At 43.8% G+C, this 22,180-nt stretch overlaps 1 protein-coding gene and 1 long non-coding RNA gene across 13 annotated transcripts in view; one reads left to right on the top strand and one right to left on the bottom strand.

The window, feature by feature from the left end:
• EYA2 (EYA transcriptional coactivator and phosphatase 2) overlaps nucleotides 1-16,783 on the top strand; it is a 101,217-nt gene extending 84,434 nt beyond the window's left edge. For 10 of the 12 annotated variants that reach the window (XM_055814372.1, XM_055814375.1, XM_055814371.1 and 7 more), the window contains 6 exons: nucleotides 6,752-6,810; nucleotides 8,963-9,123; nucleotides 10,181-10,295; nucleotides 10,870-10,991; nucleotides 11,839-11,939; nucleotides 15,901-16,783. In XM_055814372.1, coding sequence (XP_055670347.1) covers nucleotides 6,752-6,810; nucleotides 8,963-9,123; nucleotides 10,181-10,295; nucleotides 10,870-10,991; nucleotides 11,839-11,939; nucleotides 15,901-15,981 — 639 coding nt within the window. In that variant the 3' untranslated portion in view covers nucleotides 15,982-16,783. The remainder of the gene's footprint in view (nucleotides 1-6,751; nucleotides 6,811-8,962; nucleotides 9,124-10,180; nucleotides 10,296-10,869; nucleotides 10,992-11,838; nucleotides 11,940-15,900) is intronic. The other 2 variants (XM_055814374.1, XM_055814369.1) reach the window with 1 other exon arrangement.
• On the bottom strand, nucleotides 1-19,696 carry LOC129785175 (uncharacterized). Its single transcript, XR_008748812.1, has 11 exons — nucleotides 18,615-19,696; nucleotides 18,142-18,284; nucleotides 14,891-15,001; nucleotides 12,649-13,378; nucleotides 11,247-11,316; nucleotides 10,721-10,814; nucleotides 8,935-9,103; nucleotides 5,711-5,830; nucleotides 1,855-4,724; nucleotides 1,656-1,751; nucleotides 1-1,439 (listed from the first exon to the last, which is right to left on the bottom strand). It is a non-coding gene; the product is annotated as an uncharacterized LOC129785175 (long non-coding RNA).
• Between the last annotated feature and the right edge of the window lie 2,484 nt (nucleotides 19,697-22,180).

Genomic DNA, 22,180 nt, shown 5'->3' with positions numbered 1-22,180 from the left:
TATTTTATTTAACATCTCTTTCTCTAATCATTTGCATCTGGTCTACAAACTTGTTTTTCTGGCCAAGAAACTTTCGTTTTTGACCCCAAAGAAATGGGCCTTAGATGGCTTATTAGAAGCATACTTACTGTGTCCCTTTGACATCTTCATTCTGTTAAGGAATTTTTTTCTAAATGCACAGTAACAATGATGGCTTTTGGCAGCTCTACTAAATCTAATAATGAGGACATTGCTGCTGCTTCTTCTGAAATTTGCTATTTAATAGTTTTATTAAGCTAAATTAGCATAGATCCTATGGGACAGGTAGCAATTAGCTATGAGCCAATGCAGAGGTTTTAAAAATGGTCTCTGTTCTTGAGGAAGCTTTGTTTGCACACACAGATTATAAGTCTGCTCAAGCTCAGGCACACTGCAGGATGAAACTATGGGAATTTCAATATGAAAAACCAAGAGGAAGAGTCCTCCTTCCTGTTTGTGGCATGGTTAGATCTGACTATGCCTTATACAAAGCAAAAACCCTTCTGAATATATGGCAAAATTTGAGCAAAGTTATGCTAGCAGAATTCTGTCACCAGCTGAGAAACAGCTGTACAGTGCTGATGAAAATGTGTTTGCATTTGCAATCAGTAGAAATACTCTGAATGAGTCATGTACAAAGTGAGTAAGATGGGGTTTCTGCTGGGGCACTTCGGAGTCAGAATATTGCTTGGAGGAAAAATATCTGGTATCCCTGGGCAGAATTCTGTGGTCTTTTTCTTCGCTTGAAAAAGGAAGATTTTTTTTCTGTGCCAGATGAAATGAGAGAGCTTTTTCTGTGCCTTACGAGTTCAGCGAGAACTTCTGGTTCCTTCTGCTTAATTGCACTGTGGTCCGCTGCATTACAGGTGGTACAGCCTTTCCTGCCACCTGTCTCCTTACAATCTGAGGTTTCACTTGCTGAGAATTTTCATTTCCTTTCTAAGACAAGTAGTGGGTAGCACTGAACTGACAGATTTTTCCTCTTTCAGCTTTTTTCAAAGGAGGAGTTGGTGATGAGGGTACAGAAAGTACAAAGTGGAAAAGATCCTTCCCTTAGGAAAAAAACAGAGAGGTGCTGTTTTGGAGTGCAGGGCACTATATAAGTAGTAATAATATTTAATATGCAACCAGCACTTTCCACCCATTAGATCTCAACATGTGATGCAACAAAGCTCTGTGTCCTGCACAAAGCCACCCTCCAGAAACCCTCCACCTATGTAGACTTCTGCTGTTGGCAAATTATTTTAAAACAAGTTTTCCCCTTGCTTCACTTGCTGCTCTAAAACATGAAATGAAGTAGCAAATTGCCTGGTGTCAGTCAAATTCTGCACATTTATCAGTCAGTAACAGCTTTGGCTGCGAGAAGCAGAGTCCTTAGGTCAGTTTTGTCTCACACGGCCTCTCAAATTCTTCTTCAGCCACTACAGTAGAACAAAGGTTTTCATTATAAAAAGTTAGTACGTTGTGTTTCTTTTGTGGTTTCTAGACATTAAGGAAGCAAAAGCTAAACAAAAATCCCTCAAGACATGGGACTCTCATTCCAGGAGCACTATGTAACTGAGTAAGAACTAGTCCAGTGAAGAGCTAAAGTTTAGCACTGTGTCTCCAAATAGAAACCAAAACCTTCTGCAAAATACCTGAGCTTCATCTCTAATAGAGGAAGAGAGCCAGGTGCTACAGGACACATCTGTTCAGCAAAATATTAAGGGAGGTTTTCTCTTAAGTAGTTTGGGCTACAAAGATAATAAAGCATTTATGTTACTAGTGTTATTTATTGCTGCTTGAGAAAAGAGAAGCAATTTTTGCTGATTTCCTAGGCTATTCTTGTCAGCTTACCTGCTTTTCTAAAACGTCAGGGAACTCAAAGTTGGCAGCTGAGTGGGTGAGTCAGTATAGCTGTAATGGACTTGTCAGAGAGTGTAAAGGACATAGGCACCTAAAGGTGGGAACAACTTGCTGCTGGACCTGGATGACTCAGAACCATGAAAAATGTTTAAAACTTTTGAAAACAAGTAGTGTTCCAGCAAGCCAGAGCAGAAAAGAGATAGCTTTGTGAAACCATTTTATCTTAGGTCCCGCAATGACATAAAAATGTTAAGCATTCTAAATGATGATGCATGGCTCAGATAGCTGGAAAGAGATGAGCATTTTCTACTGAAAATTTTCTGTTTTCCCTTTTCAGACATGCTTGGTAAGTGAAACAAACCAATGTATTTTTCAAACCAAAACCAAAGCAATGCGGTTTGATTTTAGCTGAGGCTTTTCAATGAAAAAAAATGAGAGAGAATTCAAGAGAAGTAAATGTTCTTTACAAAATTTAACTTTCAAAAAAAAAAAGCCATTTCAGCTTGGAAGAACTTGCTCCTTCATTTAGGATGATAAATAAAAGTCAGGTTTGAGTATTCACAGAGCAATATTTAAGGATCATGCATCACCAAGTGCTAGGCTTAGAAAAAAATGCAGTGAATGGTATCCTTAAAAAAGAAAAAAGAAGTTGGTAAAAAACAAGCACAGAAGCTGATTCAGTTCTAGACCCACAAACATTACCAGATACATTAGCACCATCATGTGGTGTAACACTGGCCTGTACAAGACAAAATAAGCTAAAACCGCACAGGGCTGAAACTTGCTGTCTGTCTTCTGTGTTGGGGCAGAGTGAAAGAAGCTGTAGCTGAAAAAGCAGTAGCACAGTTGCCCCATTCAAATTCAAAGCAAGAGTATGCTTACTAGATAATACTAAACATAGTAAAACTTTTCTTTGGCACAAATCCGTAACCACGTTCAGGCATTTTGGGAGGCCCAGCAGACTGAACCAACCAGAACATGGCTAGCCTCTGTCCTGACGGTGGAAGCAGGGGGAGAAGTGGAGGAAATGTCACCCATCCTCCCCAGAGAGGCAGGCTGGGCAAGGAAATCAGTTATTACTTTGTTTTAGTACAGGGGAATGGTTTGTTTTTCTGGCTGCAGTTTTCAGTGCTGTGCAGAGCAGAAGATGCTGCCAGAGTGTAAAGTCCTTTTGAAGCATTCCCAGAAAGTGCCTCATGAGGATGAAACATTTGTCCACGGCAAGATTTGCACAGCCCTTAGTAGCATTTTTCTGATCCTCCTTACTCTGGTGAAGATACGATTTCACATCATAGCAAAAAACTGGCTTCAGAGTCTGAATGAAGAGCCTGAACAGGAATGGTCCCTTTTTTCTATGAAAAAATGATTCTGAGACTCTGTTGTTAGTCAGGACTTTATCTGTTTTCAGGGTTTACCCAAAAGGGATTCAGGCAACTGTTTCTGGCTGTATTTTTCCTACTCTACTTGGGAGTGGGAATCTTGAACCTGTGAAAAGGTGAACCAGCAGATCCGTTCAGATAACCTTCTTCAATCCATTCTCTCTTAGTGCTGCAGCCTCAGTTTTTGTAACTGCTGCAGCCAGTTTCCCATTCGATTCACCCCAAACCTCAGGCTAGTTGTGTGGAAGGAGGCTGATCACTGGTCCCCAGGGCAGGTGAGTGATGGGAAGCCATAGATTACACTCCATAGACCTGACTCGTACCACACGTGTCCAGTCTTTTTACAGAAGGGCGTTCTAGGGATTCTCTGTCAGTCAATTAACTCTTAACTTACGTGACTTAGAAGCTAGACTTTTTTCCCAGCTGATTCAGGGCTGGAGGCAGGTCGATGCTTGCTGAAGCATGGCTTAGTGGTGTACCTGCCCTGTAGCAAAGAATCAAGGCACCAGACTTTGACACGGGAGCCAGTGTGGGGCACTTCCAGGGCGTGCAGCAACACAAGCCACAAGCATTGCCCCATTCTGGAGGCTGTTGGCAACATAACCCAGGCAAGCAGAGCTTGTGTTTTTTGAGCCCCACATTGAAATCATAGACGTGTGGTTTTGCCACACTAATTCATCCGCTCATGGTAGCCCATGCCTGTTGACCACATCATCTCATTTTGCAGTTGCAACAGTCCAGGCAGATTAAATTCCTACAGTCTGCAAGTGTAGGCTATACAAGGTGTTGTGTACAAAGGGCTCTAATCACATGGCAGAATATACCAGCAAATATTCACTTGAAAGGAGGTATTCTCACTCTCAGTTCCCCTTTTGGGAAATCGGAGAGAAAAGAAGTTGGCCAAGGTTACAAATCACAGTGAAGCTAAAATAACTGTGGGCTTGCCAGGGTTCTGCTTTTTCTTCCAAATGCCTTTTGTTCACAGTGCAGTGCATCTCCAGTCCCTCTGGAGATACTGCATTCTGGAAAACAGGTATTAAGGACAGGAGGACTGACAAGGAGATGAGGAATTAACAAACAAGGGGATTAGTGTGTTCACAAGTTTAGAGTCTTTCAGAGCTATCCCTGGAGGTTTTGTGTTCTGGGAACTGTTAACCCCCCACCTAATGAGGGTTGCAGGCTTGACTGATCAGTGAATCCGCAAGATGTTTAAAAATCTCTTAACACAGTCCTGATACACTAATAGACAACCTATGCATTTGATGTGCCCAAGACATACCTTGAGAGTATTCAGAGGGAGCGTAAGTAATAGCAGGAGCTTCTCCATGTGTCCTCAGGAACAGCTTGTATTTCACAAGGAGGCAGCAGAGGCTTTCTCCAAGCGTGCAGTACCATTTCAAAACTGCTGTAGCTCGGGCTCCTTTACCTGTGGGTACAAGGGTCTGGTCCCACCTGGAGGCATGCGGTGTAGCACAGACTGACCTAGAGATATCACAACAGCAAAAACAGTTCAGTTCCCAGAGTTGTGAGGGTTTGCTGAGAGTCTTACATGCCTGACTCAGTTACAGGCTGTACCTGCCACACATCATATGCCTCTGAAATCCTAGAGTATCATTTTTAAAAGTTAGCAGATGTGAAAACTGGGAAATGTCCCCATCGCAGACTCTCATTTGAACAATCTGGGCATCTGGGCCTTCTTCTCAGCAGCCCAGATATCCTGCCTTGATTCCCTGCTCACTAAGATTTCAAGGAAATTCTGCAAGAATGAAAAATTAGTCTCGTAACCAAGCAGTAAAACATGGTCCACATTCTTCTTTAACCAGCTTCCCTGTGTTTCACCCAGTAACATGATAGGCTCAGCCAGCAGACTATGAGGTAGCGTCTCACCAAGTGTCATGGTATTTTATTAAGTTAGAAATGTGATAGCTACTGTTGTCACACTTCAGTGTACAGAACAATTCATTCACAAATGAGAAAAACAGATCCCTCCACAAATACCTTTCCCCTAACTTCATACCCTGCATCATGCAACTTGAAGTGGAGCAGGCTGCATCAATGTTATCCCTGTATGGCTCAGAACAGCTATTGGGAGGGGGGCTTAAAAATGATGAAGGTGGAGAGAGAGACATGCCAGCAGAGATCTGCTGTTCAGCCACTTGGCTCCAATTATATGCAGAAATATACCACCCCAGTGATAAATTGCTAAGAGGACTGATGAGAGGAGAACAAGTCTTTTGAAGAATTATCTGAAATAATTGCTGCAGAAAGTCTCATGATTATGGACAAGAGCTATCTGTGACATTTTGCCATTGATAGCAAATTTGGTTACGTGTTTGGGGATATTTTTTTTTTTTGAAAGGGGCTAGTTTAAATTAATTCATAAAACTCACAATTGCGTAAGGAGGATAAGACAAATTCTGTGGTTTACGGAGTACTGAAGTGGTGAAGAATAACTGTACCCTCGTTACCTGCAGTTGTTCTGACCTCGGAGCCCTGTTGTACCAAGTGCTTTTACCTCTGTTGAAAAGTCAGCCAGGACAAAAGCTAGTAGTGTTCATCAGCTTGAAGTCTTTCTGTTTTGTCCTCACCTGCAAGGGTCACGGAAAAAGATTTAAGCAGTGGGAGAAGCTTCCTAATTTTTCTCTTTCTAATTTTTCTCTTTCCAATCTTAATGCTAAGGCTAGGAAAGAAACCAAAGAAATAACATTTCTCAAATTTTTGAGGCAGGGCCTCCACCATTCGAACAATGAAGAATTTTGGAAGATAAGATCTGGAGTACACACTTCATGCAGGCTGAGCTCCAAGTATATATTCTGGTTAAATTTCCTGTGCATAGATTTCCTCATTTTTGACACACATTATTCCTTAACTCTGTCTGTGGCTGGGGCTGTGAAAGGGTGCCGCCTTCAGTGCTTCAGCCTGGCTTCCCTGCACATCAAAGGAAGCTCAGCCCCCTCAGAACAAACTGGGAATACACCGGCAGGGTAGGCTCTCTGGAAGTTTCTTTGGGACAGATCTTCTCACCTTGCCCCTGTTCAAAGCAGTATTCTCACAGGGGGAGAGGCTGCCAAATCTCTGCCTTATCGTGCATACAGAGTTTAAAACCCACAGTTTTCCTGTCTAAACCAGCATGTCTCTCCCTCCTGTCTGCAGGAGTTCCACTTACTGTATTATTCAAGAGCTGTTGTGCCCTTAGATAACACATCTGTCTTGCACACACCCTGCCTGTGCCCAAGATCTCTCTCACACACCAGCTTTGTCACACACACCCCCAGACCTCTCAAACGCATGCACATCCACACACTGTCATTGTCTATTCATATTTTGTGCAAATGCTATGTGATACTTGCTACTAACAATTAACTGGCTAGACTATGCCAGACAATACTAGCAATAAATAAGATGTTATCTCCTTAATATTACCTTTAAAATAATTTTTCATTACACTCTTTCAGATTTTTTTCCAAAGCATTTACTTATTGCTGTATTTTTTTTTTCATACTTCTCAGGACTGTGACCAGATCCACATAGATGATGTATCATCAGATGATAATGGTCAGGATCTAAGGTACGGGATCTCCGGGCTGGAAGCTGCAGGTCAGGTAGTCCCCATCTGTTTGAAAATATCAGGGGGCTGGCCAGTGATGTAAAAAAACATTCTCAGCCATGCGCCCTCTCCCCTCCCTGGCTCCATGCTGTCTGCATTTATTAAGCACACAAACACAAGAGTCCCATTTCTCACATTAATATGCCTTTGTCTACTGTCAAGGCCTGAGCATACTGAGCTTTGAACCATTCTGGGAAGTATATCTGAAATTAGGTTGAACCCCAGTCAGACTACACTAGTTCCTGATAGGATTTGGCCAGGTTTCCCCCTGCCTAATCTGTAATGAATGGGCTCAGCAGTGAAGATTATGGACCTTGCCATGCCAGAGCCTTGTCACTGGTAGAAACTCGTGCTAAAGCTGCACCAAACATTATTATTATTTGTGTAAGTTAGATTATCACGTACTTAAAATCTGCTGCTGTACAATTACATCTACCTTTCCCAAAGTGTTGCCTGCAGACTCATGGTAATCGGCACAAGAGTTAAACGTGCAGAGGTCATATAGAGCTTCATAATTTGTGTTTTTATGGCTGGTTATTATGAGAAATTGGTGCAGAAACAGCACAGAAAAAGTGAAGTGTTTTAGGAAACGACTTTTCCTTCTGTAGAGAACATTTGAAAGATTTTTTTGCTCTGACTGGAATGCTACTTTGTGCTTTGCAATACGCTGAAATGCACGTGTATATTTAGATCCTTTGGCTGCAGTGGCCTGTAAGCAGGGGAGTCTGGATACTTGTTCAGGCATTGATTAAAACATTAATTTGGGTTTTATTTCAATCAGTGCACTCTGAGTGAACAAAAAAATTGTATGCTAACAGCATATCTTGAATCATGTGAAGAGCCCCTGCCCAAATGGTTTCAGTTGTTTGAGAAATACTTTTCAGCTGCTCATGGCTCGTCTGTGTGGGGAATGAAGCTGAGCATGTTAAACTCCTATGTGGATGCTCTAATAAAGTAGCATCAGGGCTTTCTGGAAGGGAAAATTACTGTGCAGTAAATCAAGATGTGAATATACAAGAACTGGCTACTCCCCCAGTGAGGTGTGAGAGGCACTATAAGCTGAGCTAACTTTAAGCTGCAGCTGAGAAGGGTAGGTCCGTGTCGCTAAGCCTTTCTGTCCCTTCTCTTGCTCTGCTTCAAGCCAAGTTTGTCCAAATCCACTGGGTCTGTGACCTGATCCAGCCAACTGTGCCCCGTGAGCTGCACCTGCCCTCTTCCATTGCAGCTCAGTCTGAGATCAGCTCAAACCGTGAAACCTGCACTGATGCTGTCATCGGGCAAACATTTTAAGATGACATGAGCTGGTACTGCCTCTTTTCCTGTCCCCCTCCTCCAAACCTGGGAACTAATCCAGCTGAAAAGCAACTTTTTTTTTAAAAAAAAAAAAAAAAAAAAAAACCCAACAAAAACTGTATTACCTTTTAACTAGAACAGTTCCCTGATCTGATTCACCTCAGCGTTGAAGAAGTGCTTGTGCTGGTACAAAGGAAGGGACATCGGGCAGGGCTGAAGACAGGAACAAATGCCTGGTAGAGCTTTCTTCAGATAAACTGCCTGTTTAAGATGTTTGTGGAACTGTACTTGCCCCCATTTTGTTGTTGTAATTACTCTAGAGTTGCTTTGAAATATTAACTCAGTTTAACAAAAGCCACTTTACATGTTGCAGGTAATTAAGGCTCTTTTAGTTAATTTCTTCATTTTTTTTTCCTTGATCTAATGTGCGTTCAGAGCCAGTTTAGCAATATAGCCAAGCAGTCAGAAAGGTAACACCAGAATTTTCTCCTTTAGGATCTGAGTATTTCTGCAGTTATCTTAGCAGCCTGGATGAGAGGCAGGTGAGGAATTTCAGTGACCTGAGGACAGTCAGATGTTTAGTAGTCCCAAGAACCTCAAAACTGGCAGGGAGTGCTAAGTAACCTGCATTGTGTTTACATTTTTTAAAATCTGTGCTAGTAACCATGCTAGACATGAACTCCAGTTCTGTACAGCCTGTCCCGCGTATGTCTGTGCTGCCACTTGTCTCCACGTTTCTTTTCAGTTGTTTCCACTCCCTGCTGGTACTGTATAGACTGTAATTATACTGACCTCTCCTCTTCCCTTCTGTCTTTCCCAGCACATACAACTTCTCCGCGGATGGCTTTCACAGTTCAACTGCCAGTGCCAATCTGTGTCTGGGCTCGGGTGTTCATGGGGGAGTTGATTGGATGAGGAAATTAGCATTCCGCTACCGGCGGGTGAAAGAGATGTACAACACCTACAAAAATAACGTAGGAGGTAAGGGTCTATGGCCAGGCAACAAGTATGTCTTACATCTTCCCCAATACTTCTGACCCTGCTAGGGACATCCATGGAGAAGTTGTAAAGAGCACTGTGATAAGAATACTTCACAGTGAGCTGAGCAAGTGTTTCAGCAGTCATCCTCAAATAAGGTTCTGCACAGGATTTGCAGGAGATACGCTAAAATACTTGGTTTAGTGGTTTGAGAAGGACTCAAGTCCAAGTGTGGGGGTTTTTTTAAACATTTTTGTAATTTCTTTGTCAGGAAAGCAACCTTCTCCAGTTTTCCAGAATGTTCAGTAAGCAAGCAAATGTTTCAAAACTAAATGTGCTTTTTTTTTCGCCATAGAACACATGGCTGATCTCTGTCTGAAGGCATTCTTGTATATATTTGTATACATTCTTGTATATAACTACTTGTTTTTTTAACTCCCTCAGAACAATACCACTAGATATTAGGATGCCCTGGGTTCCTTCATCACAGCTAATTCCAGACAGCTCTTCCAGTAGGCTGCTCTGCTTCTCTTTTAGAACATCAGTGCCAGGTCTCTGACTAGGAAGAGAAAGAAGCAGAACTCAAGAGTATCACTACAACCGCTTTTTGGTGGGAGTAGCCGCCTACTCACATGTACTGGGAAAGTTGCGTAGCGTTTTGGGAGAAACAAAACCATCCTGGCTTCAGCTGTTTCTCAGCTCAGGCCACTACCCACTATACACAACTCTTTTGTCTTGCTCACTTGCCATGCAAGCTTTATGCTAACCCCAAGAAAGGTATTTTAATGAGCCTCTGCGGGTGACTGACATCGTTCTGATGGAGAGCAGGGAAGCTGAGCTGCTGTAGCATAGCAGTGGCCTGCAGTCGGGCCTCATATCTCAAGGCAGAGCCTTGGAGTGACATGGCAGTGGGCAAAGGGAAGCAGCCCGTGCCAGGACCAAGAGGAGGGCGGTGGGAGGGGTAAGTTTCAGAGCACAGACAGGAGCCCTTTGGCATTCTACTTACAAACCATGAGACTCCCTTTCTGTGCTTCTGCAAAGATGCTTTCCCTGCTTACAGGTTTAATAGGCGCTCCTAAGAGGGAAACCTGGCTGCAGTTAAGAGCAGAACTTGAAGCGCTGACTGATCTCTGGCTCACACATGCTCTGAAGGCGCTGAATTTGATACATTCTCGGTAAGAACAGCTTAAAGAATTGCTACAGGCTTGATCCAGGATCTCCCTTGCTTCCCCTTTTTTCCCCCTCTAAACAAATCGAGACACATTTATAGCGACCTTGCTGGCCAAACCTGTGGGAGGCCAGCCTGCACATGTTTGCCACGTGAAGTGAGCAAAAGAAAAGAAGTCCTTTTTCTTGCCTTTCCTTAGCTACCTTATCTGTGGCACACATTTCACGTGAGCAGCTTTACAAAAGAGCAGGAAAGGTAGAAGAAGGCCCTTTTATCCCTGAACATGTTTGCTCAAAGAACGCAGCATGGACATTACTACATGTTGTTTAAATTCCCACAAAATGGATCCTGGCATGCATGCACTAAGCTGCGTCACTGCTACCAGTGTGTTTTGGTTTTTTCATTCTACTAAGTTGATCAAAAAGACATTACCAGTATTCACATTATCTGCCACTAGCTACATAATCTTCCAGTGGCTTGGGAACTTCCAGTTGCAAGAAAGGTTAGCTTCCTATCATCTTTCACTCTAAAACAAAAAAGAGAAACACAAATTGCCACTTCTACTGACTTTTGTCTTCTAGGCCAAACTGTGTGAATGTGTTGGTCACCACAACTCAGCTTATACCAGCTCTTGCTAAAGTGCTTCTCTACGGACTGGGCACTGTCTTCCCCATTGAAAACATTTACAGTGCAACAAAAACAGGTAAGAATGAACTAACTTAGGCCTCACCAAAAGCAGACCGAAGTTTTGTCCCTAAGTCAGGCAGATCCATCCAACCTGATTGCAACAAGTAATGTATGAGCTTTATTTTTAGCTCCATGTTTACACATCTCTAATTCACACCCTGACCGCCCACACTTAAGCTAGTACAGACTGGAGGAAAGAAAAAAAAATAAAAATAAAAATCAGAGTTTTCCCAAGTGTCTCCCTGGGGGAGTGAGCCTAAAAAATACCCACCCTATGGAGCATCTGCTGCATGTGGGATGTTCAGCCGCACCCAGCTAGAAGGAAGACAGTCTGGTTGGACCTGTGACATACAGAAACACTGTTTGGATCCCCTTGTTCTTGCAGAGGGGTCAAGGGCGCTGAATGAGCTTTATGAAGCTGTGTGAGTAATAAATACTGCTAAGGTTGGCTTGGGGCTTTTTGCGTCTTATGTTCTTTCTGGTATAACTGTTTGAACCTCTGAGGTTTGTATTTTCATGTTCTTACTGCAACCAGAATGAACAGAAGAGGGCTCTTGAAACTGAATACAATGAGTGTCACATCGGTCTAACAGCTGCCAGTCCAGGTAGTGCATCAAAGTCACAAAGCTTGTGGAAAACGGGCAGCACTTGGAAGTTCTTGACTGATAAAGAAAATGCTAGTAACGGTCATGACACGACAGAATCTGTCTCACATGAAGATTCAGTTAGGTTCTAATTTCAAAAGAAAATGAGTGTAGCAGCAAGTTGAGTTAGGTCCCAACTCCAGTTCTAGTACCTGAATGTTAGTCCCACCTGCTGCATGTGTCAGATGAAAAAAATGTGTCTTCTCTTCTGTTGCTTAGGGAAAGAGAGCTGTTTTGAAAGAATAATGCAAAGGTTTGGAAGGAAGGCCGTGTACGTTGTAATAGGAGATGGCGTTGAAGAGGAACAGGGAGCAAAAAAGGTACAGTTTGTGGATGCCATGCTGAATTCTTCCAAGTTTGCATTTCAGTGACCCTTTCTTTACTTAAGCATGTAATGAAGCTCACTCCATATGAAACAGTTTACAATTGGTCTCATTTCTGAATATGCAAAATACTCAACAACCTTGTGAGAAAATTTGTACTGTAGATCCCCCACACCTTGGCAGCTAGTGCAATTTTTCAGGTAGTTGCTGTGTCACATGTTCCAGGAATCATTCCTGCTTAATAAAAGATGGCTTTAAACACATGAAAAGGAAAACTCTAGTGTGTGATCTCAGATGAGCAAGCAGGGTGAGTTTCTGTTCTACACATGTTGCTTTTTTAAATTCCAAATTATTGAAAGTAGTTTTGAATTACTTATTAGATATATATATAAACACATACAGAGAGATATGTATACACATACATGTATTTATATTTATGACTTACTGAGATCATAGGGTGTAACATCATTAGAGTGAATACCAAAGCGACCAGTGCTGAGTTGCTGCAATTATCAATGATTTATGGATCAATGTGATTAATATCACAAGCAAAATTAAACAGGGAAGACACACTGAATACAAAGTAGAACAGAAACTGTGAAAGCAGTACGGTCAGGAATAACGAGCCCTCGGTAATATTTCATGCTCACTGCATAGGTGTGGCGTGCTGATATAGGTAGTCTTAGAAAGAATTACATGGACTAACCTGTGCATCCAGTTGAATCCTCCAGTCATTAGTATCCACGGTCCACTCACTGGGAAATGGGAAGTGGAGTTTTAGGGACCAGTTGAAGCTTCTTTGGTTTGGGTAGGCTGTAAGAGGGAGAAGCTGCAACCCCAGAGCTGGGAAGAGGTAAAAGCAAAATCTGTGAACACCAAAGCTCACGTTCTGCTTACAGTGATTGAGGGTTGTGTGGCTAGAGATACAGCAAGGAATACCTTCTGCCATACACATGGGATGTCAGTGTAGGAGCGATAGAAACATGGAGAGCAACAGCCAAAGACCTGAAGAAAAGCAGTCAGGTACATCAACTGAATTGTACAACATGAAAATTGAACAGCCAAAGTTTTCACTTCCTAAACTTCATAACAGATACCTGCCTGGAGTCTCCATTTCTTTTGACTTTACAGGGACAGGAATACAATTGCAGGAATACAAAAAGCGTTATTTGCAAGATGTGTTTGTGCATCCTGGGTCTTGTGTTCCTGATGTGATTGAGCTGCATTTGCTTCAGGAGCATTGCACATGAATTGAGCTGCAGGAACGGGCTGCATGAGTCCCATCTTCAGCAAACTGGTGAATTTTTAGTAGGTACACAGATGACTGGTGTAGCTCAGGTGATGTAAAAAATACTGCATCACAGGAACTCAGCTATACAGCTGAAACTTGTGCTGGAGGACCTGGTAGCGCTCTCTGACTGAAGATCCTGCAAAGACTTTCCAAGCACATTTGAACTCATTAGGTGCACAAACCCAGGAACAAAGGGATGCCAGCAAATAAGATGATGGGCAAACGTTCTGTCCCCAGAATTGTATCTCAGGTCAACTTCAAAGCAGAAGAAACTTTTTTTTTTTTAATAGTGTATTTCCCCTGGCCAATGGAAGCAACAACACCAGCACCCACCTTGGAAAACCAGCCGAAGCTGCAGCTGGCTCTCTAGTTTGTGAAGGGTTAAGGAGCTGTCAGAGAGGAGTCCAAAATGCATGACTGGGAATGAAGTGGTAATAGCCTGCTGCTTTTGACAGCCCAGTGCCATACTTCAAAGGTAGTGGGTCAGTGAACATGAACTGCATCAAAGGCTGCAAGGGCTCTCTGGCTGTATCAAGAAGCGGAAAGGTTCAACAGTCTTCTATGCCAGGATTTCAAGAGCCCTCTTACTTGTGTCTCCTGGCCTAAGCAGCTCTCCCATTAGCAGAGCACATTCTTTGCTTGGATGTCACCTCCTTTGATTGATGACAATCATTAGTCAAGGCTTCTACACACCTGAGTTATATAAAAAAAAGGGGGGGCAGGGAGGGGCAGGCAGAGAGCCTTTCACTGTTTTGCCGACAGCACTGATAATATCTCCATTTTAGTGGGTCATTTTTCTTCACCTGTCTGCTGAGTGATAGATCTGTACATGCTGAACAACAGGAGTGGCTGAGAGGCCAGGTCTTGTTCTCATTTAAGAAAGAAAAATAGATAATTTAATGGAAGGGGTTTAATAACAACTAGGGGAGGGGGAAGGATAAGGAAATAACTTTTCCCCTTAAAGTGAAATTGCAGAGCAGTGAGTTCCAGTCACTTCAGATGTCTGTGTTTGCTTGCTGTCTCTACACACACTGATAAATAGCTTGAAGGAAACGTTTGTTTACTGGTAGGTGACATACATACCAGAGGGAAGCTTGAGCTGTATTTAAACAGTAGAAGAGTGTAAATAGACACTCTGTAAAATAAACATGTGGATCCACTGGAGGGTTTTCTTACTGACTTGGAAAAGGAACATCTCCCTTCATTAGAATCATCTCTCTAGGAATTACGCATTATGTAAAGTTTTGTCTAAGCTATTTATCCGGTTGAATTCTTTACAGTGATAAAATACTCAGAAATGTTATTCCTATGCTAGAAGGGGAGTAAGCTCTGTCAGTTAAGGCTTCCTATGTTTGTTACTGTACAGAGGCCAGTATTTTGGGAGGAAGCTAAGAAAATCACAATCACAAATGTTGTTACAAAATCTAAGTGCAGGCATGAGCTGTGCCCTTTTATCTAAAATAAAACTGCTTTAGCTGTTTTGGAGAAGAAACAAATCCAGCTCAAACCCCAGGCTTACCAGAACATACCAAGAAAAATCGTATTTAACATCTAAAAGCAAGTTACAATTATTTTTAGGTTATCTCTTTGCAAGCAACCACAGGTCTCATAGCTACTGCTAGTGATCACAGAACTATGTTCAGAGCACTGTTTGTACCTTGCCAGATTGGTTTCCATCTCAGGTCCCCTGGGTAGTTGAACTACACTTGTTTCACAGCGCTTGAAAAAGTCGATGCTTTGTCCCCTTCCAGATGCAAGTCTTGTTTTCCTACAGTATATTCACAATTTTCAAGAGATTAATCAGAATATTATAAAGAAGATATAGCAGGTCACAGGTACTTGCCTTTTCTAGATTTTGTTCAGATGCCAAGATTTCAAGTGGAACTTGCTGGTTCAAATTTGGACATTCGTACATGTGTCTTCAAATTTATCGTAGTAAATATAAATTTTAAAACAGGGAAGCAGGAGAAAGAATCTAAAGTAATCCCTCAAAAACAGGAATTACGAAAGTTTTTTGGGGACAGAAAGGTGCGACAGGTTTATAAAACAGCCTGAGGTAGTAGTGTTAAGCTAAATGAATAATGGATCTGAGCAGTGATACCAGTTCCAACATTTACAGAAAATAAAGCGTGACCTGCTGTTCCAGTTAACTTGGGATTGTTAGAAAGCATTTTGACACTATGTGGTATTTCATTCTTTTGTTTACATTTTTATAATTTTTAATAACCTCCTTTTATATCGTTTGCTTGACTGTGTAGCACCGACAACAGCTTTCACTAGTGATGTTTGCCTAAAATTGTTTCTAAAAATACTGCAATTCTAGAAACGGTCCTAATTGATCCATGAAAAAAAACCCACAATAGGAGAGTGAAGTTTAGTAGCTAGTACATTCAGAAAGCCAGCCTACATCCTCCATTATCCCTGAAGCAGGACACTCCTAAATCGTGGAGGATCTGTCTTCCTCTCTGCAGAGGAGAAACATTCCAGCAAATAGACACTTCCCACTCCCTTCCTTCCTCTCTAAGATGAGCCTCCTTACCTGTGACACCGTGACAAGCTGGTGGCCCAAGTACAAAGCTCTGTTCCTGAGGGCACAAACTAAGAAAGTTGTTTTGATCTCAGTATTAAACAAAAACCAAAAAATACCCTCTCTTGGTTTCACTCTAGCACAACATGCCATTCTGGAGAATCTCTTGTCACGCTGACCTGGAAGCTCTTCGGCACGCCTTGGAACTTGAATATTTGTAGCAGACCCCAACATCTTAGCACTGTGAGGGCTTCACTCAAACTATTACATCGATTCCACCTATTCCTCAACATTTTCTTAGTAAAAAAATCCCACAGCAACTGCAGTTTTTCTTTTTTTTGAAGGAGAACCCTTTCAGTGGAAGCCTTTAAGAACTTGCAGCCAAAGAACATTGTATCAAGTCCTTCTTCCTTTGGACAGAGGAAAAGCCTTCAGATAACTCGCTGGGGATCCTGCAGTTACATGGTTAAGCCGGATGCGTAGAGCTGTAACTGCCTGTTTGCCGTCAGTGACAAACACAAGAAGCCTTGGGTCTACTTGTCAGTTTTCTTGCTTTTGAAGGGGGAAGAGGACATAGTAAGGAGCCTCTGCACAGTACATCACACGGGACCTTCTGAAAACAAGAGTGAAACTGTTGGGTTGGGGGTTTTTTTATGTATTTTTTTAATTTATGAACTAATCTCATTACTCTGGTATTAAGCTCTGTACCTGTGTTTTTAATCTGGCTTTTTGGGGTGGGGTGGGTGGGGAAAGTCTTATCATTCTAAATTAATAGTTCATTTCTCCAGAACAAACTCTGGGGAGAATCATATTGTGTACATTAATAACAAGGACACATGGTACTGTTGGTAAGAACTATAGCTGTGTTTTTAAATCTTACATAGATGGTATGTGGACTGTGCATGTGTCTACACGGTGCCTTATGCTGCCATCTTGGTTTTGGGGGTTGGGGGTGGGGAAAAAGTACCTTGTGATGAGTGAAAGGCATTAAATAAAAACATGTTTACATTTTGGGGGACTAGATTACCTGCCTGCTCTTCTCTCCAGCTGCTCTTGGATCTAGAGGTATATGTAGAATACATACTCCCTGCTTCAAGGTGGGGTCTGCCTAGGCCGACTCTGAACAGAGCCCCTCCGGTGGGAACGGAGCCTGTAGCCAGCTGGTCTGTCCGTCGTTTGACAATCGTCGGTGACTGTGTCCGCTGGGAGAGAACGTGGGTGCTCGCACACCTAACTTGTCCGACAAAGGAAGATAAAGGGCAAGCAAATACTGCAGCTGTGCATATTTCTTTTTATCTAAATAAATGCATCTACGAGGAAGTTTCAGCTTTAGGATTTCTGCTGAGCTGGCCCGTTAATTCTTGCTGTCAAAATATTTCAGTTCTCTGGGCCTGGATGAATCTCTTAAGTCACTTTCAAAACTGCTCGTTCTTGCTTGCTGTGGCACCAAATAACCTCAGAAGGATCAGAGCGTGACTGGAACAAGGTGTTAGAGAGATGCAGCAAGTAATACAATCCCCTTCTCTATCGTGTGCGAATCAGGATCAAACAAGTAAGGGTTACACAAGGTACAGTGTGACACAAGCACTACACAAGCCTGAGTGATGCTCCTTCTGTCTAGAAACATTCACCTCAGGAAGCAGATTCACTGTGAGATCTGAGGGGATATTCTGCCAAACTAAAACAGGAAATCTGATCTGTCTTTAGCTCAAAAGGCATGAGCCACGCAGCAGCTGTAAAACACGTTAGCTGTACTTGTCAGCAGCAGGCATGACCAGAACATCCTTTAAGTACATGCTCTGGAGGCATTTGCAAGGAGCTGCTCTGTGGGCCGAGTACAAGACAAAACAAAACATGATTTTGCTAGCAGAGGTGTTCCTTGTCTCAGGGCCTGCCAAGAAGCACATCTAGCAGAATTTTTCCCTCAAGGTTTTCCAGCAGTAAGACTGTCACAAATAGGAAGTTCTGTCACAAGCCAAGGAAATCAAACTCAATGGGAGAATTGACTGATGCTTGCAAGATAAGCACACCTTAAAGGTAAATAAAACCTTTGAAAGAGGAGCAGATGCCAGGGATGGCAGTCTCCTAAGAAAGCACAACTTCAGCTTTTCACACCCTGTCAGTCAGCTAATTGCTCTTCCTTGAATTCCAAATTTAACACCTGCCTTAATTCAGTTATCTCAGTACTGACTTTTCCCCCCTAAAGCTTCTTAGATTTTGCTTTCTGAATGCATTTAAAGATTCTCAGGCTCTCTCGTTTCTGTCTCCAAAGTTCTTACCAGAGCTTTGGGCCTGCTGTCTGTTAGTGCCTGCTCGTGCTCCACGCACCATTGCTGTAAGCAATTTCTCTGTATTTCTCCCAGCTAATGATTTTTACTTACCCACAGGTAACACAGCTGATGAGAGTGGTGTACACCAGCATTAGGAGCACTTGTTTGTCAGGCAGGTGTTCGTCCTTGTGGCATGTGTTCATCTCTCACCACAGCAGGTGTCAGGATTTACTGTTCCAGAGAATCTGTGATGGCTGGAAGAGAGGATTTGTAACAGCTTTTTACCTAGGAACATACAAAAAGCCTGGAAACACATGCACACACTCATTTAGGTTGGAAAAGACCTTTGGGATCATCGAGTCCCACAATTACCCCAGCACTGCCAAGCCCACCGCTAACCCATGTCCCCAGGTGCCACAGCGACACGTCTTGTAAACGCCTCCAGGGATGGTGACACCACCACCCCCGTGGGCAGCCTGGCCCAGTGCTTGACCGCCCTTCCCGTGAAGACGTTTTTCCCCAATATCCAACCTAAACCTCCCCTGGTGCAACTTGAGGCCATTTCCTCACCCTGTTGCTGTTACCTGGGAGAAGACACCGACCCCCACCTCGCTACGGCGTCGTGTCGGGTAGTTGTAGAGGTGTGACAAGGTTCCCAAGTAAGTTACAGTACAGCTGCTGCTGAGGTGAACAAACCAAGCAAGTCATGTTAGTGCCATGATCACAGTGTATAGCTGATACCAAAATCTGTTCTGTGAAAAAGTGTTTCGTATGTTAGTCCATGTCTGAACCTCTGATACAGACTTTTTGTATCTGAAACAGAAAAGGGGACGTGAAAGATGCAGCTGGTGAGAGAATACAGGTTGAACTCTTGAACGGGACTGTAAGCATGAGGGCACAGTAGCTGCTGCCACAGCTCCTTTCTGACACTTAGAGGACCAAAATACTTTCCCAAACAATAAACAAACCCCACCACCATGTGTACAGACATGACATTGGTCACATTTGCAAGAGTATCCTTTGTTCTGCCATTTCTTTGTAGGTAACTAATACGAATACAATGTTGCAGAGTAAAAGCGACCAACCTTTTATAACTAGCCGCTACTGATGGCTGACCTTCCCATAATCCCATGTTCAGGTCCTTTCCGTGCCATAATCTTAACAGCTTTTGTGATCTTTTGTAAAGGAAGCAGAGTCCCGGCATTCAGGGCGCGCGTGGGCCCCAGACATCGTAGGCACTTTACTTCTGAAAAATCAGGTACGTAAGATGTGAACACTGGAAGCGGTAACAGTCTGCACTTCAGTGGTGTCCTGCGGACCCTTCAGAATGTTCCTTCTTGTTCCGCTGCCCCAGAGCAGATGAGCCACATCGGACCCTCTTCCAGAAGCGTGAAAAATCAAGTACTTTTGAAGCAGACAGTAGGTATATCACCAAACAGCAAAGCTGAGGGTTACCAGGGCGTGTGTATGCCTTCCCCCGGCTTGGGTCAGCACCCCCGGAGCGGCTGGGGCCGAGGTGACACCTGCAGATGGGAGCAGCAGCAGCAGGCTCGTGCCCGGCTCCCACAGCCGCCTGCGCCGCCTCCAGCTCGGTCTGTCCGGATCAGCACCATCGGAAACGCAAAAGCCTCCCCCATTGATGTGGCGGGGCTGCATCAAGGGAAGAAACCACATTCTGGTTTTTCTCAGAAGCAGCTGCTAATTTGGGGGTGTTTGTGGGGTTTTTCCCCCAGAAGTGCAAGGCAGACCGAGTATTTTGTCTTTTTTAATAGAAGTTGGAGTTCAGTGAAAAGCAGAGACGCATGCTGCAAACTGCTTTTAAAGTATTTTAGAGCACATTAAAGGTACTTTCCAGGCTAATGCAGACATACAGCGTATTTACTGCTTGCATTTTCAGTAATGTCTTAGAAAATGAATGAAAAATTTGGATAATGCACATTGCCTATTTGGGCCAAGAATTTCTCAGATGGGAAAAAAAATCTGACCTAGTTCATCCTTGCATCATTATTATGAAATTAAGGCAGTAGTTCACTTGTTACGTGGTTTTTAGAAAGGATGGAGTTTCAGATGCCAGTTTACGAAGCGTGCAGCGGGATTTACTGCCAGGAGCACCCCAAGTGCTGACAGTGGTGCAGGGAGCTGAAACACTGAGTCCCACAGAGAGAAATCCCTTCCTACACACGCGCCGGGGCCTGTCGTCCCAAGAAACGTTCTAAGGGCCAGAGCGATTCCTCCCGCTTTTCCTAGGAGTATTTCGTGTCGCTGTTACCTTTTCCTTCTCTTCTGGTGTTTCTCTGTCATCTCTCGGGTAAGGACCTTCCTCACTTGCTGCAGTTGCTCTTAAGTAATATGCTGTGGGTTTCATCAGAGCCAAGGTTTTATCCCTGAAGTTTTAATTCGCTTCAGCTCCAGTAACACTCAACAGACTTTCAAGGCACTGTGCAAAAATTTGCCGTATTTGACAGTATCCTCTCTCTTCCACTTTTCACCCAAGGTTTTCTTGCATGCCAGGATTCTAAATAAGGTCATAATTTATTTTTAAAAGACCAAATTTGATAACAAGTGTACCATTTATTTCAATATGTAAAGTGTGAGTAGAACAAAGCCTGCAGATTCTTTGTTTTTCCTGAGTTTTGGCTACCTACATTGTTGAAAGATGAGCAAACGGCAACGGCAAAGTCCGCTGCGAAGGCCTCTTATCCTGAGAACAGGGAGCTTACCGAACACTTAAAATGAGAAGTAACAAAAGAAACAACACGCTTGCTGGAAAACTTGCAACCACAACAAAGACCATTCAGAAATTAAGAGGGATTCATGACCCGTGCCATCACTGGGAATCGGGAGTCAAGGAATTCTCCCAGCAGCCAGGGATCAGAGACAGCCTTCCTGGGCAGGATTGCTCTTCCCGCCTCTAGGCGCTGCAGGCGCTGCCTCCGAGAGGGATTCAATGGAGTCGCTGTTGTTGCTCCTTTTCCTAAGACTGCCTCTTGCTCAGCAGCCAGCTCCAGTTCTGCCTGTGCCTTGGCCCGGCTCACAGCTCGGGATGGTTCCTAGCTCACCGAGGAGCAGAATTCAGATCTACCTCCCCTGAGCCTGTCCCGCGTGACTCGCCGCGCTGCACCCGCATAACGTGCTCCTTTTGCCAGAGCCCACCTCTGACCTTTGCAGGGACCGAACCGCACCAGGCGCCTGCTCTTCCCCGCATCCTCTTCAGGTGAAGGACCAACACAAAATACTCCTCCCTCCCCCAAGTCTTATCCTTAGGGTGTCTCCAGCCATCTGCTGTCACTTACCACTTCCAGTAAGTCGTGGGGTGCAACACAAAGTAAACGCAGCTCGTCACAAACAGAAAAAGCCACTGAGATGACAGGCACTGAGAGGGGATCTCCTTGGGGCTCTTGCCTTCACACTTGCAGCCATCCTGTTGAACCAGGACCCGCAGCTGAAGCGTTTCTGAAACAGCTTTGACAAAAACACCACTTTGCCCGTGCCCAGCTTTGAATAGCTCAGATGCAACAACAGCGTATTTTGTCAAATAACCACAAAACTACAAAAAAAAAAAAAAATACTGCAAAAATACACGTTACCATTGGGGATGGAGGAACCCGTAGTAATGGCACCATTTCACCCACTTCCCACAGGGAGATTTCCATGCGGGTTTCCCGTCCCACCAGCCGAGGGCAGCCGGCCCCGCAGAGTGGGAGCACCAAGTCCCATCTTCCTCACCAGAATCCTGGTTTGTGAGGCCGTTTCAAGACCCCGGAGTCCCAGCCACCCCCACCTGGGCAGCAGCGAGCGGGTAACCACCACCGAGTTCTTGGCATTCAGCCATTTTCCTGAGGGACACAACTGGACAGATAAGGCAGGCGCAGCACAGCTAACGCTGGGCAGGTGCTCAGGAGTGGTATTTTGTATAAAAATTATTTTTTACAAGGGAAGAGAAATAATCTCATTTCTAAAATGCCTTCGGTTCCAGCTGCACAATAGTTTTAAAACCCAGCCTCTGTGACTCACAAAGGGCAGCCCCCCCCTCAGAGGGGCTCTGGTCCCAGCACCCACCCCCAGGCAAAGGACGCGATGCCGGCATCCAGCGGGCTGGGCTGAGCGTGGCCAGCAGGACCTGGCAGCGCCCGCTCCGAACGGACACGGC

Source organism: Falco peregrinus, chromosome 9, assembly GCF_023634155.1.
Source record: "Falco peregrinus isolate bFalPer1 chromosome 9, bFalPer1.pri, whole genome shotgun sequence".
In the NCBI taxonomy this organism is placed as follows: domain Eukaryota; kingdom Metazoa; phylum Chordata; class Aves; order Falconiformes; family Falconidae; genus Falco; species Falco peregrinus.
Note: the sequence above shows the minus strand (reverse complement) of the source record. Positions and strands in the feature narration are given on the sequence as shown.